An 18,368-nucleotide genomic window follows, 5' to 3' on the forward strand; every position below is an offset into this window, starting at 1 on the left:
TATATTAGGGTGATACACTTTATATTAACCAAATTGATACACTTTATATTAACCAAATAATAAAATATAAAACTTTTTTTTCTTTATTTTTATTTTTATTCTTATTTTTATTCTTATTTTTATTTTATTTTGCCTATTTATATTCTTATATAGATATATCACATAAAAAAAAAATTTTAATTATAATAAACATATTCATAGTCTTTTTAATTATTAAAAATCTTTATACATATATCATATAATATTCAAAAATAAAATTTATACATTCTAATTATTTTATAAAAAGGTTATAACAATTTATATATTTAATTATTCATGTTATTTTATAAAACATAATATATAAAATGATATATTAAAAAAAAAACAACATTGTTCGTTCAAGAGAAACATAAGGTTAAAAACAAAAACAACAAAATAGTTTTAAATAATGTAAATATATTATTATATATATATAATATTTATATTTATTTACACTTATCTTAATTATTTTGTTTTATTTTTTCACTTTGATATGTAAATTTATTAATTATATATTATTATAAAAAAAAAGAAAAAGAAACAAGATGGAAATATAAATATATATATATATATATATATGTGATAATTTTTTTTTTTTTTTTTAATGTACTACTTTTAAAATATAAATATTTTATAGGAATATATAATAAAAAGAAATAATTATATAAAGTATTCAAAATTTTAATTATCTACCATTATAATATATATACAACATAAATGTGGGAAAAAGAAAATAATAAAATAAAAAAAAAAAAAGAAAAAAAAATATAAACATATAAGAAATAATTAAAAAAGGCGCCTATAAAATTATAAAATGTTGTAGTACTTTAATTATTATATATGTTATATTATATATAAAATCATATTAATATAACATATTACAATTACCCATATATATATATAATATATAATATAAAATATAGAAATTACATTTACATATGTATACTTTATTAATAGCTTTCTATATATATATATATTATGAACAAATTTATGCATATGTATATATATAGATGTATTTTAATTTTATTATATATATATATAATATATATACAAATATGAGAAAAATAAAAAAAAATAAAAAGAATTAAAAAAATAAAAAAGATTAAAAACTTACATTATAATAATTTTTTTATAAAAAATAATAAAAAGAAATATATATACATATATATATTATCATCCTATGTAATAATAACATTTTTTTTATTTGTTTTATTTATTTATAGATATAACATTAAAGTGTTATAATTATAAAAATGTAACAAAAAAGAAAAAATACTTTTATATATATAAGAGGATATTAAAAAAAAAAAAAAGAGCGTAAAAAAATAATAATTTCCTTTTTATAGATTTTTAATATATATAAATAAAAAAAAGTAATAACAAAAATATATATTACATAAATATAATATATATATATATATATATATATATATAATTATTTTTTATTTTTCTTTTTTTAAGTTTCCTTTTTACTTTATTTTATTTTTTTTAAAATGAATAAGAACAACAATAAAGGTAGTGTTAAAAAAAACAGCAATTCGAAGAAAAAAACAAGCACAAATTTAAACAATATGAACAATTTAAACAATATGAACAATATGAACAATATAAGTAGTAAAAAAAATATTAAGAACGGAGATGTAAATGATGAAATTACTACTGCTACTAGTAGTAACCATATTAATACCATATTGAATGGAAATAATGAAGAAATAAAAGATGTTAAGGTTGTCAGTAATTTAAATATAGATAACAAAAGAGAAGATAATAATTCTAAAATGAATATACAAGGAGAAGAAACTCTCAATAATGAAAGTAACAATAATCAAGCAAATAGTAAAGATGGTGAAAGTAAGATAAATTTAAAGAATAATAAATCAAACAAGCCGAACGAATCCACCAAGAAGACAAAGAACAACAACAACAATAATAATAAAAATAATAATAATAAAAATAATAATAATAATAAAAATAATAATAATAGTACGTCAAATAAAAAAAACTCCAAGAACAAGAAAAAAGTAGATAAATTAGACTTAATATTAAATGAATTTAAAAATGATATAAAAAATGTAAAGGGAGAAAAGAACCAAAACGGCAATAAGTTATCAAACGGTGCTATAGAAACAAATAATATGCACAATAATTATAATAATAATGGTAGAATCCATTTTGATGAAGAGGAAATAAGAGAAATTAAAAAGAAAATTATATTAAATGAACATATGTTAGAAGAACAAGATAATAGTTCTATTAGATTGTTAAAAAATTGGCCAGAAGTAGAAAAGACTTATCAAACGAATCCTCCGTCTATTCCTTTAGATTTAATATATGGAAAGGATGGAAAATATCCAGTAGGAGAAATTTTAGAATATAATAATTATAATTTAAGTGGCCAATCTTTACAAGAAAAAAAAGAAAGAGAAAAATTAAGTATTGATTATTATGAAGATTTAAGAAAAGCTGCTGAATGTCATAGACAAGTTAGAAAACACATGCAAGCATTTATTAAACCTGGAAAAAAAATGATAGATATAGCTCAAGAAACAGAAAGGAAAACAAAAGAATTAATACTAGCTCAAAAATTAAAATGTGGTTGGGGATTTCCTACAGGTTGTTCATTAAACCATTGTGCTGCACATTATACTCCAAATTATGGAGATGAAACTGTTTTAAAATATGATGATGTTTGTAAATTAGATTTTGGTGTTCATGTTAATGGTTATATAATTGATTGTGCCTTTACAATAGCATTTAATGATAAATATGATAATTTAATAAAAGCAACACAAGATGGCACAAATACAGGATTAAAAGAAGCAGGTATAGATGCAAGAATGTGTGATATTGGAGAAGCTATTCAAGAAGCCATTGAATCATATGAAATAGAGTTAAATCAAAAAATATATCCTATTAAAGCTATTAGTAATTTAAGAGGACATTCAATTAATAAATATATTATACATGGTGGAAAATGTGTACCTATAGTAAAACAAAAAGAAAAAAATGAAATTATGGAAGAAGGAGAATTATTTGCAATTGAAACATTTGCATCTACTGGTAAAGGATTTGTTAATCATGAAAATGATTGTTCACATTATATGAGAAATCCAGAAAAACAATTTGTACCTATAAGATTAAATTCAGCTAAAACTTTACTTAAAGTTATTAATGATAATTTTGATACTCTCCCTTTTTGTAATAGATGGTTAGATGATTTAGGACAAACTAGACATTTTATGGCTCTTAAAACTTTAATAGATCTAAATATTGTTGAACCATACCCACCTTTATGTGATATAAAAAATTCTTTCACTTCTCAAATGGAACACACCATCTTATTAAGACCAACCTGTAAGGAGGTACTATCTCGTGGTCCCGACTTTTAACATATAAATATATATATTTCTGTATGAATTATTTTATTATTATTTCCCTTTAAATTAACGCACTAACATGTTACACTTGTATAGTGTATATTTATTTTATTTTTTATTTTTTATTTTTTATTTTTTATTTTTTTTTTTTTTGGAAAATTATTTGTTTAATATATATATATATATATATATCTTTTAATTAATATATAAGATTTTATATTATACTCCAATTATATTTATTTGTATAACAACTTAGGGAATTATCATTAATTATTATGTTCCATGTTTATTTAAGGCAATAATAAATGTTTGCCCATACGCAAAAATATTATACCCATATATATATATATATATATATATATATATATATATTATTTATTTATTTATTTTTATTCTTAAAATAAGGTTATTCAAAAAGTTATTATATGACAAAAAAAGAAAAAGCTATTAAAAGTGAAAATTATAAATATATAAAAAGAATATATGCAAAATAAGATAAGGGATAAATAAATTTATATTATAAATAGGTACTCATAAATATAATACAAATTATTATAGATTTTACAATTTTAAATAAAAACAAATATAATAAATTAACATAGAAGTGTAATGAAAGAGATTATTTAAAAATTAAAAGTGTAAGTAAAATAAATAAATAAAAAGAAAAAGGTAAAAAATAAAAAGCTTAAACAGAAATATAAATATTATCTTATATGCACATAAAAATAATTATTTCTTACCTTATTATATTTATTTATTTATTTTATTATATTATATTTCATTTTTTTTTTGTATGTGTAAGGGAAAAATATTCCATACATACATATATTTATATATATATAATAATATAATCATAATTATTGATGGGCTAAAATTAAAAACTTAATTAAAAAAAAAAAAAAAAATGATATTGTTAAATATATTGTCTAATATATATTATCTATTATTTTTTGTTGCCATTCTTTTTTCTAATTCCATTTGTTGTTGAAATTGTTGTCTAGGTGTTGGAGTAGTTTTACGTGTTAGAACAATCGAAACGATTTCTATTATAGCTAGTAATACACCACCTACAATTGCATTTCTTGAAGCTGATCTCCATCCTCCTCTCATAGCTAAAACACCTCCTGTACAAAATCCACTTCCTATAGCATTCCAATGATCTTCTTTTTTTCTCATATATTGAAAAGCACAATCAAAACAACTAAATGTTCCTCCCCATACAGCAAAATTTCCACCTAATATAGGAGCTCTCATACGACTACTATATAAAGCACCACTTAATACATCACCCTTAGGACTATTTCGTGCACCTTTTAAAAAATGCCAAATATATCCACCTATACAACCCATACCAAATGCCCCACCCATGTCTTCAATTATTCTATCCGGACATGGTTCTCGTGCTAAATCTCTTTCTTGTAACATATTTTTTTTTTTTTTTTTAAAACATATCAATAAGTATAACTGTCATAAAAAAATATAAGTAGTGTCAATACTATACTTATATTCTGTATAACATATATAAATATATAATTATATAATTGTAACTATACATATATGTATATTTTATATATCTTCAATTATGTTACTGTTATGAATTATATACGGTATGGAATTATCCTTGTTTACTTTTTCTTATATATATTAATATATTATAATGCATATGAGTATAATATTTAGTAAGCCTAATCAAAATTTTAATTCTACACAAAAAAAGAAAAAAAAAATAGGAAGAGGGGAAAATGATGATCTTAAAATATAAATTTCTATATATCAAGATCTATATAAATATATATATATATATATATATATATATATTTATTTATTTATTTTCCCTTTTCTCCTTTTTATTTATTTATATAAATTTCAGTTTTTGTAAAATGAGTACCAAAAGTCATATTTTCTAAAATGATCATTTTGGAAATGTTACACTTATATATATTATTATATAAAAAAAAATAATACACATATATGTATTGTTTTATATATATAAAGAAAACTAATCATATAAATATTATATAATACAATAAATACTTTTTTTTTTTTTTTTCAACTACAATTTTCCTTCTATTTTTTTACATTTTAAGCAAAAAAAATAAAATATATGTAAACATAGGTATTATATACTTATTAATTATTTAATTGAATAAATATATATATATATATATATATATATATATTATATAACAAATGGTATACACCTTTTTATTCTTTATTTAATTTTTTTTCTTTAAAAAATGTTATAATATTATATAAATAACATTCTGTTATTAAATATATATAATATATATATATATTTAACTTTATAATCATATCTCTTTTTTGATATTTTATAAAAAAAAAAAAAAAAAAAAAAAAAAAAGCTTTCACAAATAAAATATAACATAATTTACATTTCCTCAATAAAATTAGTATGATATAAACAGATAAAACTTTAACATATAAATATATATATATATAAAATCTTTATGTTTTTTTTTTTTTTTTTTTTTTTTTTTTTTCACATATAAATATTATATTATTTTGATTCATTTACAATTTAACTATATAGATCATATAATATAATATCTATATATGAAATGTATATATATAATATATTATTTAAATATTTATAATATATATATAATTTCTGATGTCACTCCTAATAATATGGCGTAAATTAAATATTATGATCAAAATAATGATATTAAATTCCTGTGAGTATATAATAATTTTACCTATATATAAATATATACACCTTATATAATATGTATTATATATATGTTATATATATATATATATATATATATTTAAGTGTATATATAATAAAATACGTCCTTATAATCTTAATCATAACACATATATATTATTATAACTGTACTTTTTTTTGTGGTTAATATATTATATCTTTTAATAATTATAATAAATATTAAATAAATTAAATATTTTAAATAAAAGTATTTTCTCTCATTTCTTATGTAATATTTTTAATTAAATAAACCAAAAGTTATGAAAAACTTTTATTTTTAAATGTAGAAGCATTTAGTTATTTTCACCATCACTTTAACATTATATATATATATATATATATATAATGTAATAATAATATAAAGGCTGAAAATTATAACATATAAAAAAAACATTGTAGGATATATGCAATATATATATATATATATATATATATATATATGTATATATGTATATATATTTTTATATAATATTAAGTAATAATATAAGTATATATTTGTGCTCTTGTACTACAATATATTTATCTTTATATAATAATATACATATTTACATTTTCATTATTATGCATAAAATATAAATAAAATATTTTTTTAATAAAATAGAGGAAAAAAAAATTTGCTATTCAAAATAATATATATTTTATGTTATATTAATAATATTTTTCTTTATAAGGAAAAAGTTCATTGTGAACACATTTTAAATTTTATAATATAGTTGAACATTACACTATAATATAAATAAATATATAATATATGTAAGTAAATAAATATATTTTATATAAATATTTATAATTTGTTAGCTTTATATTGAAGATTTTATATTTAATAATTTTTGGACTTTAAAACTATATAATATATATATTTATACTAATTTTTTTTTATTTTACTTTCACATTATATATATATATATATATTTATTTATTTATTTATATGATTGTATAACAGGATTTAAAATAAAAAAATATTTTTTAAAAAATATAATAACACATTTGAATATATATAGATAGATATATTTTAATTTTACTTAAATCCTACATTGTGTAAAATAAAGAAACAATGAATTCTCTTTTAAGAAACACTTTAAATTCTTCCAAAGGTAAAATCTTTACCAAGTATTTGAACAATTCCTTTAATAAGGTAGCTAATTTAAATAGTAGAAAGGTTTCTAACTTTACAAAGTATGGAAAATGTGTACAGAAAATTGACAAAAATTTCAACACAATAAACAAGAGGAGCTTTTCTTCAAGTGAAGCTCAAAAATTATCTGAAGTTGTAAAAGCAGAAGTACAACATGAAAAGTCCAATTATGAAGCTCCAGATAATATAAAGAAGTTTCTACAAACTTCAGGATGGAAATTTGAAGAACAAGAAGGAGATGTAAATATGGTATTAACCAAAAATGTTGATGGAATGAAAATTATTATCGACTTTCAACTTGTTTCTCCATTTCAAGCAGAAGGAGAAAATGAAGCTCAAGCTGAAATGACAGATTTTTCTGTAACTGTTGAAAAACCAAATCAAAACGGAGGTATAACATTTTATTGCACAACTTTACAAAATGATGAAAAATTTAGATATATGATAGGAAATGTAAAATACTATAAGAATGAAGAAGGAAAAAATTCCGTATCAGCTTATAATGGACCTGAATTTGAGGACTTAGATGATTCTCTACAAACATCTCTTGATGAATGGTTAGCTAATTTAGGAGTAGATTCAGAATTATGTGATTTCATTGATTCATGCAGTATTGATAAGGAACAAAGAGAATATATGTCATGGTTACAAAATATTTCAAATTTTATTGAAGCTTAATAAGTAAATATATGTATTTTTTTTTTTTTTTTTTTTTTTTAACCCTTTAAACAAAATTAAGAAAAAAAAAATATGCACATACATATATATATATATATATATATATATATATATATATATAATGGGTTTTTGATTAATTTATTAAAATTTTATAAATTTAATTAGGAGACCTTTTAACGATTATATAATGAAATGTAATTTAATAATATAAATGAATAAACTACATGTTTTTATTAAATTATGAACATATTGTACATATATATATATATATATATGTATGTATTATTAATTTGTGCTTTTTTCTCTCCATATATAATATGGAATTTAAATCATAAACATTTTAAATGTTAAAAAAATTATAATAAATATTTAAACAACTAGCTTTATCCTTAAAAATTATGTGTATATTTGCACATTTTTTTTTTTTTTTTATGAACCGGTCATGTAAAATTGCTATGTAAATAGCTATAAATAAAATAGCTATTATTATTTTATTTATTATTTATTATTATTTTTTTTTTTTTAAATAAAGGTATCATTTAAATTATTGAAATTTCCATAATTTTAGAATTTAATATAATATTGTCTTGTATATATATTTAAATGATAATATATATATGTGTAATTTTTTATTTTCTTTTGGTTCTATTTAAGTTCGTTATTTTATGATTTTATTTTATTTCTACATAAATAAATTCCTATACTTTTCAGTCAACAACGTTTATTGGTACTTAAAAAAAATTTTAAAATAGACATATTTTACAACAACAACAACAAAAAATATTATATTTTATATATTATATATTATTTATTTTTGTCGTTATGGAAATTATAAATAAAAAGGATGTTCTTGTAAACTATTTGAAGTTGTGTGGTAAGCATGATATGGTTAATGCTGTAATAAAATACTGTGATGAAGATCACGGAATAGTTTTCAATAAACACCCTGCTCGAAATGAAAAAAAGTTTGGAACTATTTATGATTATGGTGTTTCTTCGAAATTTAGAGGGTGTGAGAATATAGAAAAATTACAGAAGTCAAATGTATTTCATAAAGAAAAAAATATTTCTAACAATTTAAATGATATCGTGTTGAAAAATTCAAAATGTGTTGATGATATACCTAGAGTTAAATGTTATGGTAAAGAGGAAATTTCATTAGAGGGACTGGAAGAAAAGACGACTGAAAAAACTGTGAAATCTTATTATAATAGAAAAAAAACAAAAACTAATTTATTAAATAAACAAGACAATGCAATATCAGAAATACTGGATGATATATGTGAAGTTATAGCGCCTGAAGGAAAAGGAAAGTTTCTAAAATTTATTGGTGAAAATTATGTCTACATTTTATTGGAAAATGTAAGGGAAAATAAAATAAAGAAAATAAATGAAACATTTATATATATTTGTGTGATTAGCTCACATTACATTTATATTATATATATATATATATATATATTTATGTATATTTTATTATTTTATTATTTATAGGGAACTTATCATTGTTATCCACTTCATTTACTTAAGTTGAATCGTTCTTTCTTAAAAAATAATTCCATGTTTACCTTAAAATTTGATTATAAGGACATGGCATTAAAACACGCAAGAAATCTTATTAAATGTAATATATAAAATTCGTATTCTTTATATTTTTATTTTACTTATTATATGCTATTTTATTCATTTATTTATTTATTATTTTATTTTATTTTTTTTGAATATTTCTATGCAGCCAAAAATAAAAAAATATATAAACGTCCCAATTTAATAACTGAGGATAATATGTTTCATGATAATTTTGTTGATTTTCCAAAAGAGTTGGATTATCTAAAAGATTACATAATAAAAAATGATAATAAATATTTAACATCTTGTTTAAAAGAAAATATGGTTCATAGTGTATTAGACCATGGAAAATGTTCATATAATAAAGAAATCTTGGATTGTTTACAAAATTCTAATGATGTGGTAAAGTATTATAAAAGATAAAAATATATTACTATTTACATATATTTTTTTAATTATACCCATTTCTATTATTGTACTTTTTTTTTTGTTTTTAGATTAAACAAAATGTTAAGATTAAAACACTGAATAATATATACAAATTAGAGAATTCAAAAAATATATACATATCCAAGTAGGTTACAAAAAAAAAATTAAGAGAACCAAATATAGAAAATTTTAAATATGATCTCCAAAATAATATATATCCCTGGTTAATAGAGTATTCGCTTTATCATATATTCAATGATATAACTTATAATGTGTAAATATACTTTTATGTGTTTACAATCACAAATGATATTTTATATATTCGACTAAATATATTTATTATATTATATGTATTAATACTATTTTTTTTTTGTATGTATGTATAATATTTATAAACCAAATTATATAAACTGCTTCAAATATATATATATATATATATATATATATATATATATATATATGTATTATAAATATATAAATTTTTTTTTTTCATTTTTTTTTTTTTTTTTTTTTTTTTTTTGGAAATGAAGAAACTCTTTATAATTTAAAATATATAACATATGGTGTTCATAAATGCTATGATATCGGTTGAATACAATAAAAAAAAAGTATACATGCATAAAAAATTAAAAAAAACATAAAAAAATAAAATAAATAAATGAAAATAACTTAATATGCAATATTTAATGATATGATTTATTTATTTGCTTAAAGATATGATAAATATTTTTAAATTGTAGATTTTCTAAATGTGTATTTCTAATATTAACTTTTTTTCATTTTTTTTGAAAGTATATACATTGTTACATTGAAAAGGAATAGTATTATTAATAAAATTTTTTGTAAATAAATAAATAAATAAATATATATATATATATAAATTTTGTACACACAAATTGTATGTAATATATAACTTTTTATATATAATATATGTATATATTCTTATATATATTCTTACACATTTTATTATTCATCCTATTTATTTATTCTTGGGGTGTACTGTTAAAATCCACATTGTTATGGGATTTAATAAGATTTTTCATAATATATTTGTAGGTAATATATTAAAGAATGGTTATAAGAAAAGGTTAATGTATATAGATAAAAGAAGGTTCAATACCTTTAACAAATTAAGTAGATCGGAAGAATCTTATGTTATAAAGAAGGCAGAAAAATATATGAATTATGTTAAAGAGGGATATGAATTAAAGGTTGGTATATGGTTAAGTACATGTAGTTTATTAATATTAGGAATGATAAGTATAGGTGGGTATACAAGATTAACAGAGAGTGGTTTATCAATAACTCATTGGAAATTTCGTGGTATAAAATACCCTAGAAATGAAGAAGAATGGATTAAAGAATTTGATAAATATAAAAATACACCTGAATATAAGGAGGTACATTATAATATGACATTAGAAGAATATAAGAAAATATTTTTTAATGAATGGTTACATAGAACATTTGGACGTGCTATTGGTTTATTTTTTTTAAGTGGTGCAAGTTTTTTTTTATATAAAAATGCTTTAAAAAAAAATATGATAAAAAAGTTATCATTTATATTTCTATTAGGTGGATTTCAAGGTCTAGTAGGTTGGTGGATGGTAAAAAGTGGATTTGATAAACCTACAACTGAAAATAAAACACCAAGAGTATCTCCATATAGATTAGTGTTTCATCTTTTTTGTGCATCAGCAATGTATAGTTATATATTTCTTAATTCTTTAACATTAATTGAACTTGGAAAAATGAGAAAATATTTTGCAAAAAGTCAAATACCTACTTGGCCAGAATTTTTAAGAAATGAATTAATACATGAAATGTATGAAAAAAGAAATATAACAAAACATATGAAATTAGGAATATTTGCTTTTACACTTTTGGTTTTATCTAATATTATGTATGGTGGATTTGTTGCTGGTAATGATGCAGGATATGCATATAATACCTGGCCAAAAATGATAGATAAATATGTTCCTGATGATGTTATGAATTTTATTAAAAGTAAAAAGAAAAAATATACTCAATTATTTGAAAATACTGCAATAGTACAATTTAATCATCGAATACTTGGTTATTTAATTGTTTTAAACAGTTTCTTATTATATTATTATTCAAAATCTTTGGCATTAAGTAAAAAGACAAAAAAACTCTTTTCATTATTACCACTTTTAACAACCACTCAAATGATAACAGGTATACATATCTTGATTCATCATGTACCTATACAAATAGCTCTTGTCCATCAATTTGGAGGTTTCTGTATTTTAACAACCCTCTTACATTTGATAAAAAGGACATTTAAATAATCACATGAGAATAATTACATTAATATATATATATATATATATATATATATAATATTTTTAAGTATATTTTTTTATATATCTATTTTTTTTTTTTTTTATTCTATTTTAATTTGAAATATGTTTCTATTTTTTTTCTTATATAACCTTAATTTTAAATCGTCCCTTATTCCTGTTTTGTCAAATATATTTGAATATATACAATATATATAATATATATATTTATATATTAATTTTTCTATATAAAAATTAATTAAAAATTTATGAATTTTTTTATTGTTTTTTATCTTTAGTATGAAATGATATTTCATTCATAAAATAGTTTTATTATAAAAATTAAAAAATTAAAAAAAAAAAAAAAAATTGAATTTATATGTATACACCTTATTTTTTTTTTTTTTTTTATTTATGAAACAAATAATTAAAAAGAATATTCAAAAAATTATTTTTTATTTCTTCATATATTACAATATATAACTGTTATAATATGTTTAGTCCTTTTGCATCTACACATATATATATATATATATATATATATATATATATATATATATATATATATATGTATATTTATTTATTTACCCTTTATCATTTCAGCTTGACTTTTTTTTTAAAAAAGGAATCTATCATGAGTTGATTTCTTGGGGGTTGTTGCAAAGGATGTTTTTTACCTTTTGCAAATGTTTCATTTTGTTGTATTATTTTTTTATTAGTTTCTTCTTCTTTCATTTTTTTTAATTTATCAGATATATCCTGAGGGGTGATTTGTTCGCAAAGGGATATGCATATAAATCCTTTGATAATTTGCCAAACGAATGTTCTTAAATTATGTGCATTAAATTTATAATGTTTCTTATTAAATTCTATTAAATAATTATCTACATATTTTTTGTATTCATTATATTTATCTATTTGTCGTTTATTTTGTTTCATTAATGTATAGATAGGATTTTTACTAGAAATATTATTATCATTATTATTTTGATATGATTTATATTTGTCTAATAATTCTTGTTCTATACATTGAGAATAATCTGGGAATACAATTTTATTTTCTATTATATAATTGAATAAGATAATACACTTTAAATTATAAAATTTACGAACTTTGTCCATGTTAGGTTTGTAATAAGATATATTATTTTCATGTAATTCATCACATACATATTTCAATCTATCCTTTATATTATTTACATTATTTTCTAAAATTAATAACAAATTTTTTGTTACATCTTTTCTCAATTTTATATTATCTTTTATAATAAATATTAAATAATCTTCTAAAGTTGTATAAGTATTATGTGTATAATTATTATATACAATTGATATAAATACAAATAAGGCATCTATTGGATAACAATAATATCCACAATCATTTTCTATAGTATAATTATTTACAAATAATGATATATAATTTTTATTAATTTTTTCACTTTCATAACGTATTGTTTCGATTTTCGGATTATAATAATTTCTTTCTAATAAAAATAATTCATTAGTTTCCTCATTATAATGATAAAGTACAGTTTTTGAAGGTTCAGATATACTTGGTAATTTTATAAAGAAATAATTTTTAATACTAACCTTTCCATCATCTTTTTCATTTGTTTCATTTATTTCACTTATGCTTGAGCAAAACAGATGAAATAAAAACACATTTTTATCATCATTCATTTTAAAAAATTTCTTCTTTTCAATTATAAAACAAGAAATATATATATATATATATATATATATATATATATAATATCTTATTATATTATTTGTTATAAAAAATAATTATTTGGTTAATAATTTTTTTTCTTTTTTTTTTTTTAAAGTCATCATTTATATATGATGCCTTTTCATTTTTTATATAATATCATTTTAATTTTTGCCTTACATCTTAAAAAATATATTTATGTGTATTATTATTTATATTCACTTGAGCATTAAGAGGTACAAATCTTATATATATATATATATATATATATATTATATATGAATAAATTGTACTCTGTATAAATATAAAAGCATGTACTTTTATAAAATATATATTTATATTTCTAATGAAAAGTTAATTAAGAAATTAATTATAAAAGCTTATATAAAATATAAGAAACCATAGGAGAGTCACAAAATATAATTATCCCTTAAAAAAACCTAACGGAAATATAACGAATAAGAAAAATAATAATAAAAAAAAAAAAAAAAAAAAAAAAGACGTATAAATAATATAGGGGATATATTTTACTAATTGTAAATTTTAGAACACATGTCTCTTTTTTAATTATAATAAATATGCATATATTATATATATATATATATATTTATATATATTTATTCATTTGAATACCATAAAAGTGTAAAAAAAATATAATTGTGTTCCTTTTTAATTTTTAAACACATAATCAAGTAAATAGAATTTATTTTTTATATTTACATTCAAAAGGGCATATTAAAGTATAATAAAATTAGAATTACACATATGTATGTTATTTATGTTAAAAATATATAAATCATATATAAATGTAAGTTTTATATTATGTACAATATGGAAAGGAAAATATATATATATATATATATATATACATGACTTATGTGTATATATAATTTTCTTTATATAACAAAAGGTCTTTCTTATAAAACTCATTTTAAATTGAGAAAGATACTTAAGAAGAAATAAATAAAGAATCCTGTTTTGTTCAAAAAATTTGTTATTTTCATCTGAACTTTTAATATATACATAAATTCGTATTTTTTGAATTTATAAAGCATTCTATCATTAAGATGACAATTCAACAATAAAATTATTCTTTCATTCTCGACTTTTTTTTTTTTTTTTTTTTTTTTATTCATACCTTAAATAAAATAAGCTTATACAATAATCACCTATTAATATAAGACACAATATTAATATTGTTCAAAATTTTTTTGATTTATATAAGAATAAAAAAATTATGAATGGTGCAGGAAAAATTGTAACATTTAAAAAAAAAAAAAAAAAAAAAAAAAAAAAAAGGTTGAATATTACATGTATTGTACAGGTAATGTTGAAATGTCTTCATTTTAATACTTATGTAACTGTATACATTTTTTTTTTTTTATTATATATGATGTTTTTAGTAGATAATATTAAATATAAAAAAGAAATAAGTAGAATGGATATAAATATACATACATATATACATATATATATGTATGTATTTTTTTATTTCGAATAATTATATATAAATCTATACACGTTAGATCTTATCTTGATCTCATAAAAACGCACACACATAAAATTTGCATTAACATGCACAGTATGATCATATAATAATAGAGTTAAAAAAAGGTTTTAATTTATTAATCCCTATATGAAAAATAAAAATTTGGAAATGAGGATAATATGATATATTATATATATATTTTAAATGGTAAAATTATATAAATATGTTCTGCACACAAATAAGTGTTTGAAGTATGTTTACATAATGAAAAATTACTTGAAGGCATAAAAACATTATCAACATTATATAAGAATGTTGTATAGCTCTTTTTATCTTTTTAAGTAAATGCTCATTTAATATATAAGAGAACTTATATATATATATATATATATGATTGAGGGCTTAATTTAATATATTTTTAATATGGTGATGATTTGTAGGAAAATATATAGATATTCTTGAATTACATATTCATTTTATTATTTCATTATTATCTTGTTTTTGTTTTATTATATTGTTTCCTTTCTTCATTTCTTTTCTTTTTGATTTTTTTTTTTTTTTTTTTTTTTTATTTTAATCGTAATGTTACTATATTGTAAAATTAAACAGAAAAAAATTATATTATAACATTATACATTACACATAAGGAAAATATTTTATATTTATTATATATATTTGTTTGTGTCTTTTAAATTTTGTTCAAATAAAAAAATATATTTATTATATATTTTTAAGCAAGATCTGATATAATATAGAGATATTTTTTGTAGAGAATTTATAACATGGGAAACATAACAAGCGAACAAAAAAAAAAGTCACTCATGTTACATGAGCTAAGTACAAAAATAGGGGACTACAGAACTATATATGAGGTATAGACATAGAATATAAAATAAAAACAAAAAAAAAAAAAAAAAAAGTTTAAGAAATAAACATATTAATGTAGATATAAAACAGGGTTAATATATACACATATATATATATATATATATATAATATTTTCCATATTTAGGGAGATCCTGAAATGCTGGAAGATCCGGATTTTCCTCACAAAATGATGACTGAAGCATTAAATAATAACAACACAAGTAAATATAACATCAAAAAAGAAAAAATTGAAAAAAAAAGTTATATAATGATAAAAGAATATTTATTCCTCTATTTGCATAAAGTTATATAAAATAAAATTATATATGAAAATATTATATAGTATATATCTATATATATATATATTTTTTTTCTAGTTGATGGGACTTCTGTGCAAGGAACTTATGTTTATTATCCTAACAAAAGGAAAGCTAAAATGTGGATAGGGAATTATAAAATATTAAATCCTGAAGATATATTATGTGCTAACGTTGCAGAGAAAATCGGGATAACAGAAATGGAATGGAAAAAATATATCAAAAGGAAAACAAAAAATGAGGTATATATATGATATATTGATTAATAAATAAAATATATAATACTGTTTATTTTTTTATATCATAATAAAGAAACATATAATATAATTGTTTTGATTATCAAATATATATATATATATATATATATATATGTAAATATATTTATATTTATATTTATATTTGTCTCTTCAGAATGATGAAGTAATGAAAAAAAATGGAAATATGGGTTATAATGAAAATCCATTTGAAGAAACATCAGTATCACTAAATAAAGAAATAGAAAAAGATAATAACAATAATAACTACAAGGATACTAATGATAATATAACAAATAATCTTAATAGATATATGAAAACATTTAATCAAAATAAAAATCATCCATATAATATATCTAATAACAACAATTCAAACATATATGAGTCTACTAGTGGAACAAATACAAAAAATGATATTCTTGTTAATAATTTACATAATAATATATTAACCAACGAAAACAATAAGGAAGAAGAAAAAAAAAAGTCAGAATCAAGAGATAGCTATATTGATAAATTAAATGAAGAAATTACAAATATAAGAGAAGGCCAAGAAAAAATAATTGAAGAAGAATGTAAAAATATTTATAATTATACCAAGTCCAATTACCCTCAAATGATTATTCCTCAAAAAGATGGGTCCTTCTTAATAGAAAATGTAGACCCAATAAAATACAGTAACAAAAAAAAATTGATCATCCAAGAATTATTAAATGAACATGAAAATAGATTTCAATCTCAAGTATCTAACTTAAAGAAAAAAAAAAATAAAAAAGGATATACTAACTTGTCATCTATGAGTACAAAGGGAAGTTTAGAGTTATCTAATTTAAAAAATAAAGAAACAAATATATCAAAAAGAAATATATATTTAAATAGAACCCTAGTCAAATAAGAAATGTGTGTGTGTGAATTATTATAAATGTGGATATAATATTTGGAATTATGATTTATATAGAAATTGTTCTATTTTTTCTAAATATAACAAATATATATAATATATATATATATATATATATATATTTTCTTTTAATTTCAATATTGTGTTAAATATATTTCTTTTTTTATTAATTTATCCATTAAATTATATTTAAAAAAAAGAAAAAAAGGAAGATAGAGTAGTTATTTTCTTTTTCTTTTTGTTTATTTTTATTTAATTTTAATTTGTTTTCATTTTATTTTTTCGTAATTATTATTATACATAAGTTAATTATATATCAACATTTTTCAAATACATTGTTATTAAATATATACATAGTTATATTATAAGAATTATAAAAGAATATTTAACTTTTAAAAGAAAGAAAACATTTGTATACATTATTTTCGTTTTACAAAATTATGAAGAAGAAAATAATATAACCGTTTATATTTGTACAATAAATTAATTGAAATATATATTTGTATTTATTTATTTGTTAATTTGTTATTTTGTTATTTTATTTTATTTTTTTTTTCTACAAAATGGATGGTAGCATAAAAATAAATTCATATATAAT

At 18.5% G+C, this 18,368-nt stretch overlaps 7 protein-coding genes across 7 annotated transcripts; 5 read left to right on the forward strand and 2 right to left on the reverse strand.

Annotated features, from left to right (window-relative positions):
• Nucleotides 1-1,511: 1,511 nt before the first annotated feature.
• On the forward strand, nucleotides 1,512-3,407 carry PGSY75_1434600 (methionine aminopeptidase 2; the record flags this gene model as incomplete). The annotated part of the gene is made up of 1 exon (XM_018788035.1): nucleotides 1,512-3,407. One exon carries the CDS (start codon nucleotides 1,512-1,514, stop codon nucleotides 3,405-3,407), a length of 1,896 nt encoding a protein of 631 aa, XP_018639407.1.
• A 924-nt stretch (nucleotides 3,408-4,331) lies between these two features.
• On the reverse strand, nucleotides 4,332-4,820 carry PGSY75_1434700 (putative mitochondrial import inner membrane translocase subunit TIM17; the record flags this gene model as incomplete). Its single annotated transcript, XM_018788036.1, has 1 exon — nucleotides 4,332-4,820. The coding sequence occupies one exon, from the start codon at nucleotides 4,818-4,820 to the stop codon at nucleotides 4,332-4,334; it is 489 nt and encodes a 162-aa protein (XP_018639408.1).
• A 2,357-nt stretch (nucleotides 4,821-7,177) lies between these two features.
• On the forward strand, nucleotides 7,178-7,936 carry PGSY75_1434800 (putative mitochondrial acidic protein MAM33; the record flags this gene model as incomplete). Its single annotated transcript, XM_018788037.1, has 1 exon — nucleotides 7,178-7,936. The coding sequence occupies one exon, from the start codon at nucleotides 7,178-7,180 to the stop codon at nucleotides 7,934-7,936; it is 759 nt and encodes a 252-aa protein (XP_018639409.1).
• An 822-nt stretch (nucleotides 7,937-8,758) lies between these two features.
• PGSY75_1434900 (hypothetical protein) lies at nucleotides 8,759-10,083 on the forward strand (the record flags this gene model as incomplete). The annotated part of the gene is made up of 4 exons (XM_018788038.1): nucleotides 8,759-9,298; nucleotides 9,431-9,560; nucleotides 9,672-9,907; nucleotides 10,003-10,083. 4 exons carry the CDS (start codon nucleotides 8,759-8,761, stop codon nucleotides 10,081-10,083), a joined length of 987 nt encoding a protein of 328 aa, XP_018639410.1.
• Nucleotides 10,084-10,953: 870 nt separating this feature from the next.
• PGSY75_1435000 (putative cytochrome c oxidase assembly protein) lies at nucleotides 10,954-12,246 on the forward strand (the record flags this gene model as incomplete). Its single annotated transcript, XM_018788039.1, has 1 exon — nucleotides 10,954-12,246. The coding sequence occupies one exon, from the start codon at nucleotides 10,954-10,956 to the stop codon at nucleotides 12,244-12,246; it is 1,293 nt and encodes a 430-aa protein (XP_018639411.1).
• Nucleotides 12,247-12,831: 585 nt separating this feature from the next.
• Nucleotides 12,832-13,917, reverse strand: PGSY75_1435100 (putative ribonuclease H2 subunit B; the record flags this gene model as incomplete). The annotated part of the gene is made up of 1 exon (XM_018788040.1): nucleotides 12,832-13,917. One exon carries the CDS (start codon nucleotides 13,915-13,917, stop codon nucleotides 12,832-12,834), a length of 1,086 nt encoding a protein of 361 aa, XP_018639412.1.
• Nucleotides 13,918-16,216: 2,299 nt separating this feature from the next.
• On the forward strand, nucleotides 16,217-17,764 carry PGSY75_1435200 (hypothetical protein; the record flags this gene model as incomplete). The annotated part of the gene is made up of 4 exons (XM_018788041.1): nucleotides 16,217-16,306; nucleotides 16,447-16,522; nucleotides 16,679-16,860; nucleotides 17,030-17,764. The coding sequence occupies 4 exons, from the start codon at nucleotides 16,217-16,219 to the stop codon at nucleotides 17,762-17,764; spliced, it is 1,083 nt and encodes a 360-aa protein (XP_018639413.1).
• Nucleotides 17,765-18,368: the final 604 nt, after the last annotated feature.

This window comes from Plasmodium gaboni, chromosome 14, assembly GCF_001602025.1.
Source record: "Plasmodium gaboni strain SY75 chromosome 14, whole genome shotgun sequence".
NCBI lineage: Eukaryota > Apicomplexa > Aconoidasida > Haemosporida > Plasmodiidae > Plasmodium > Plasmodium gaboni.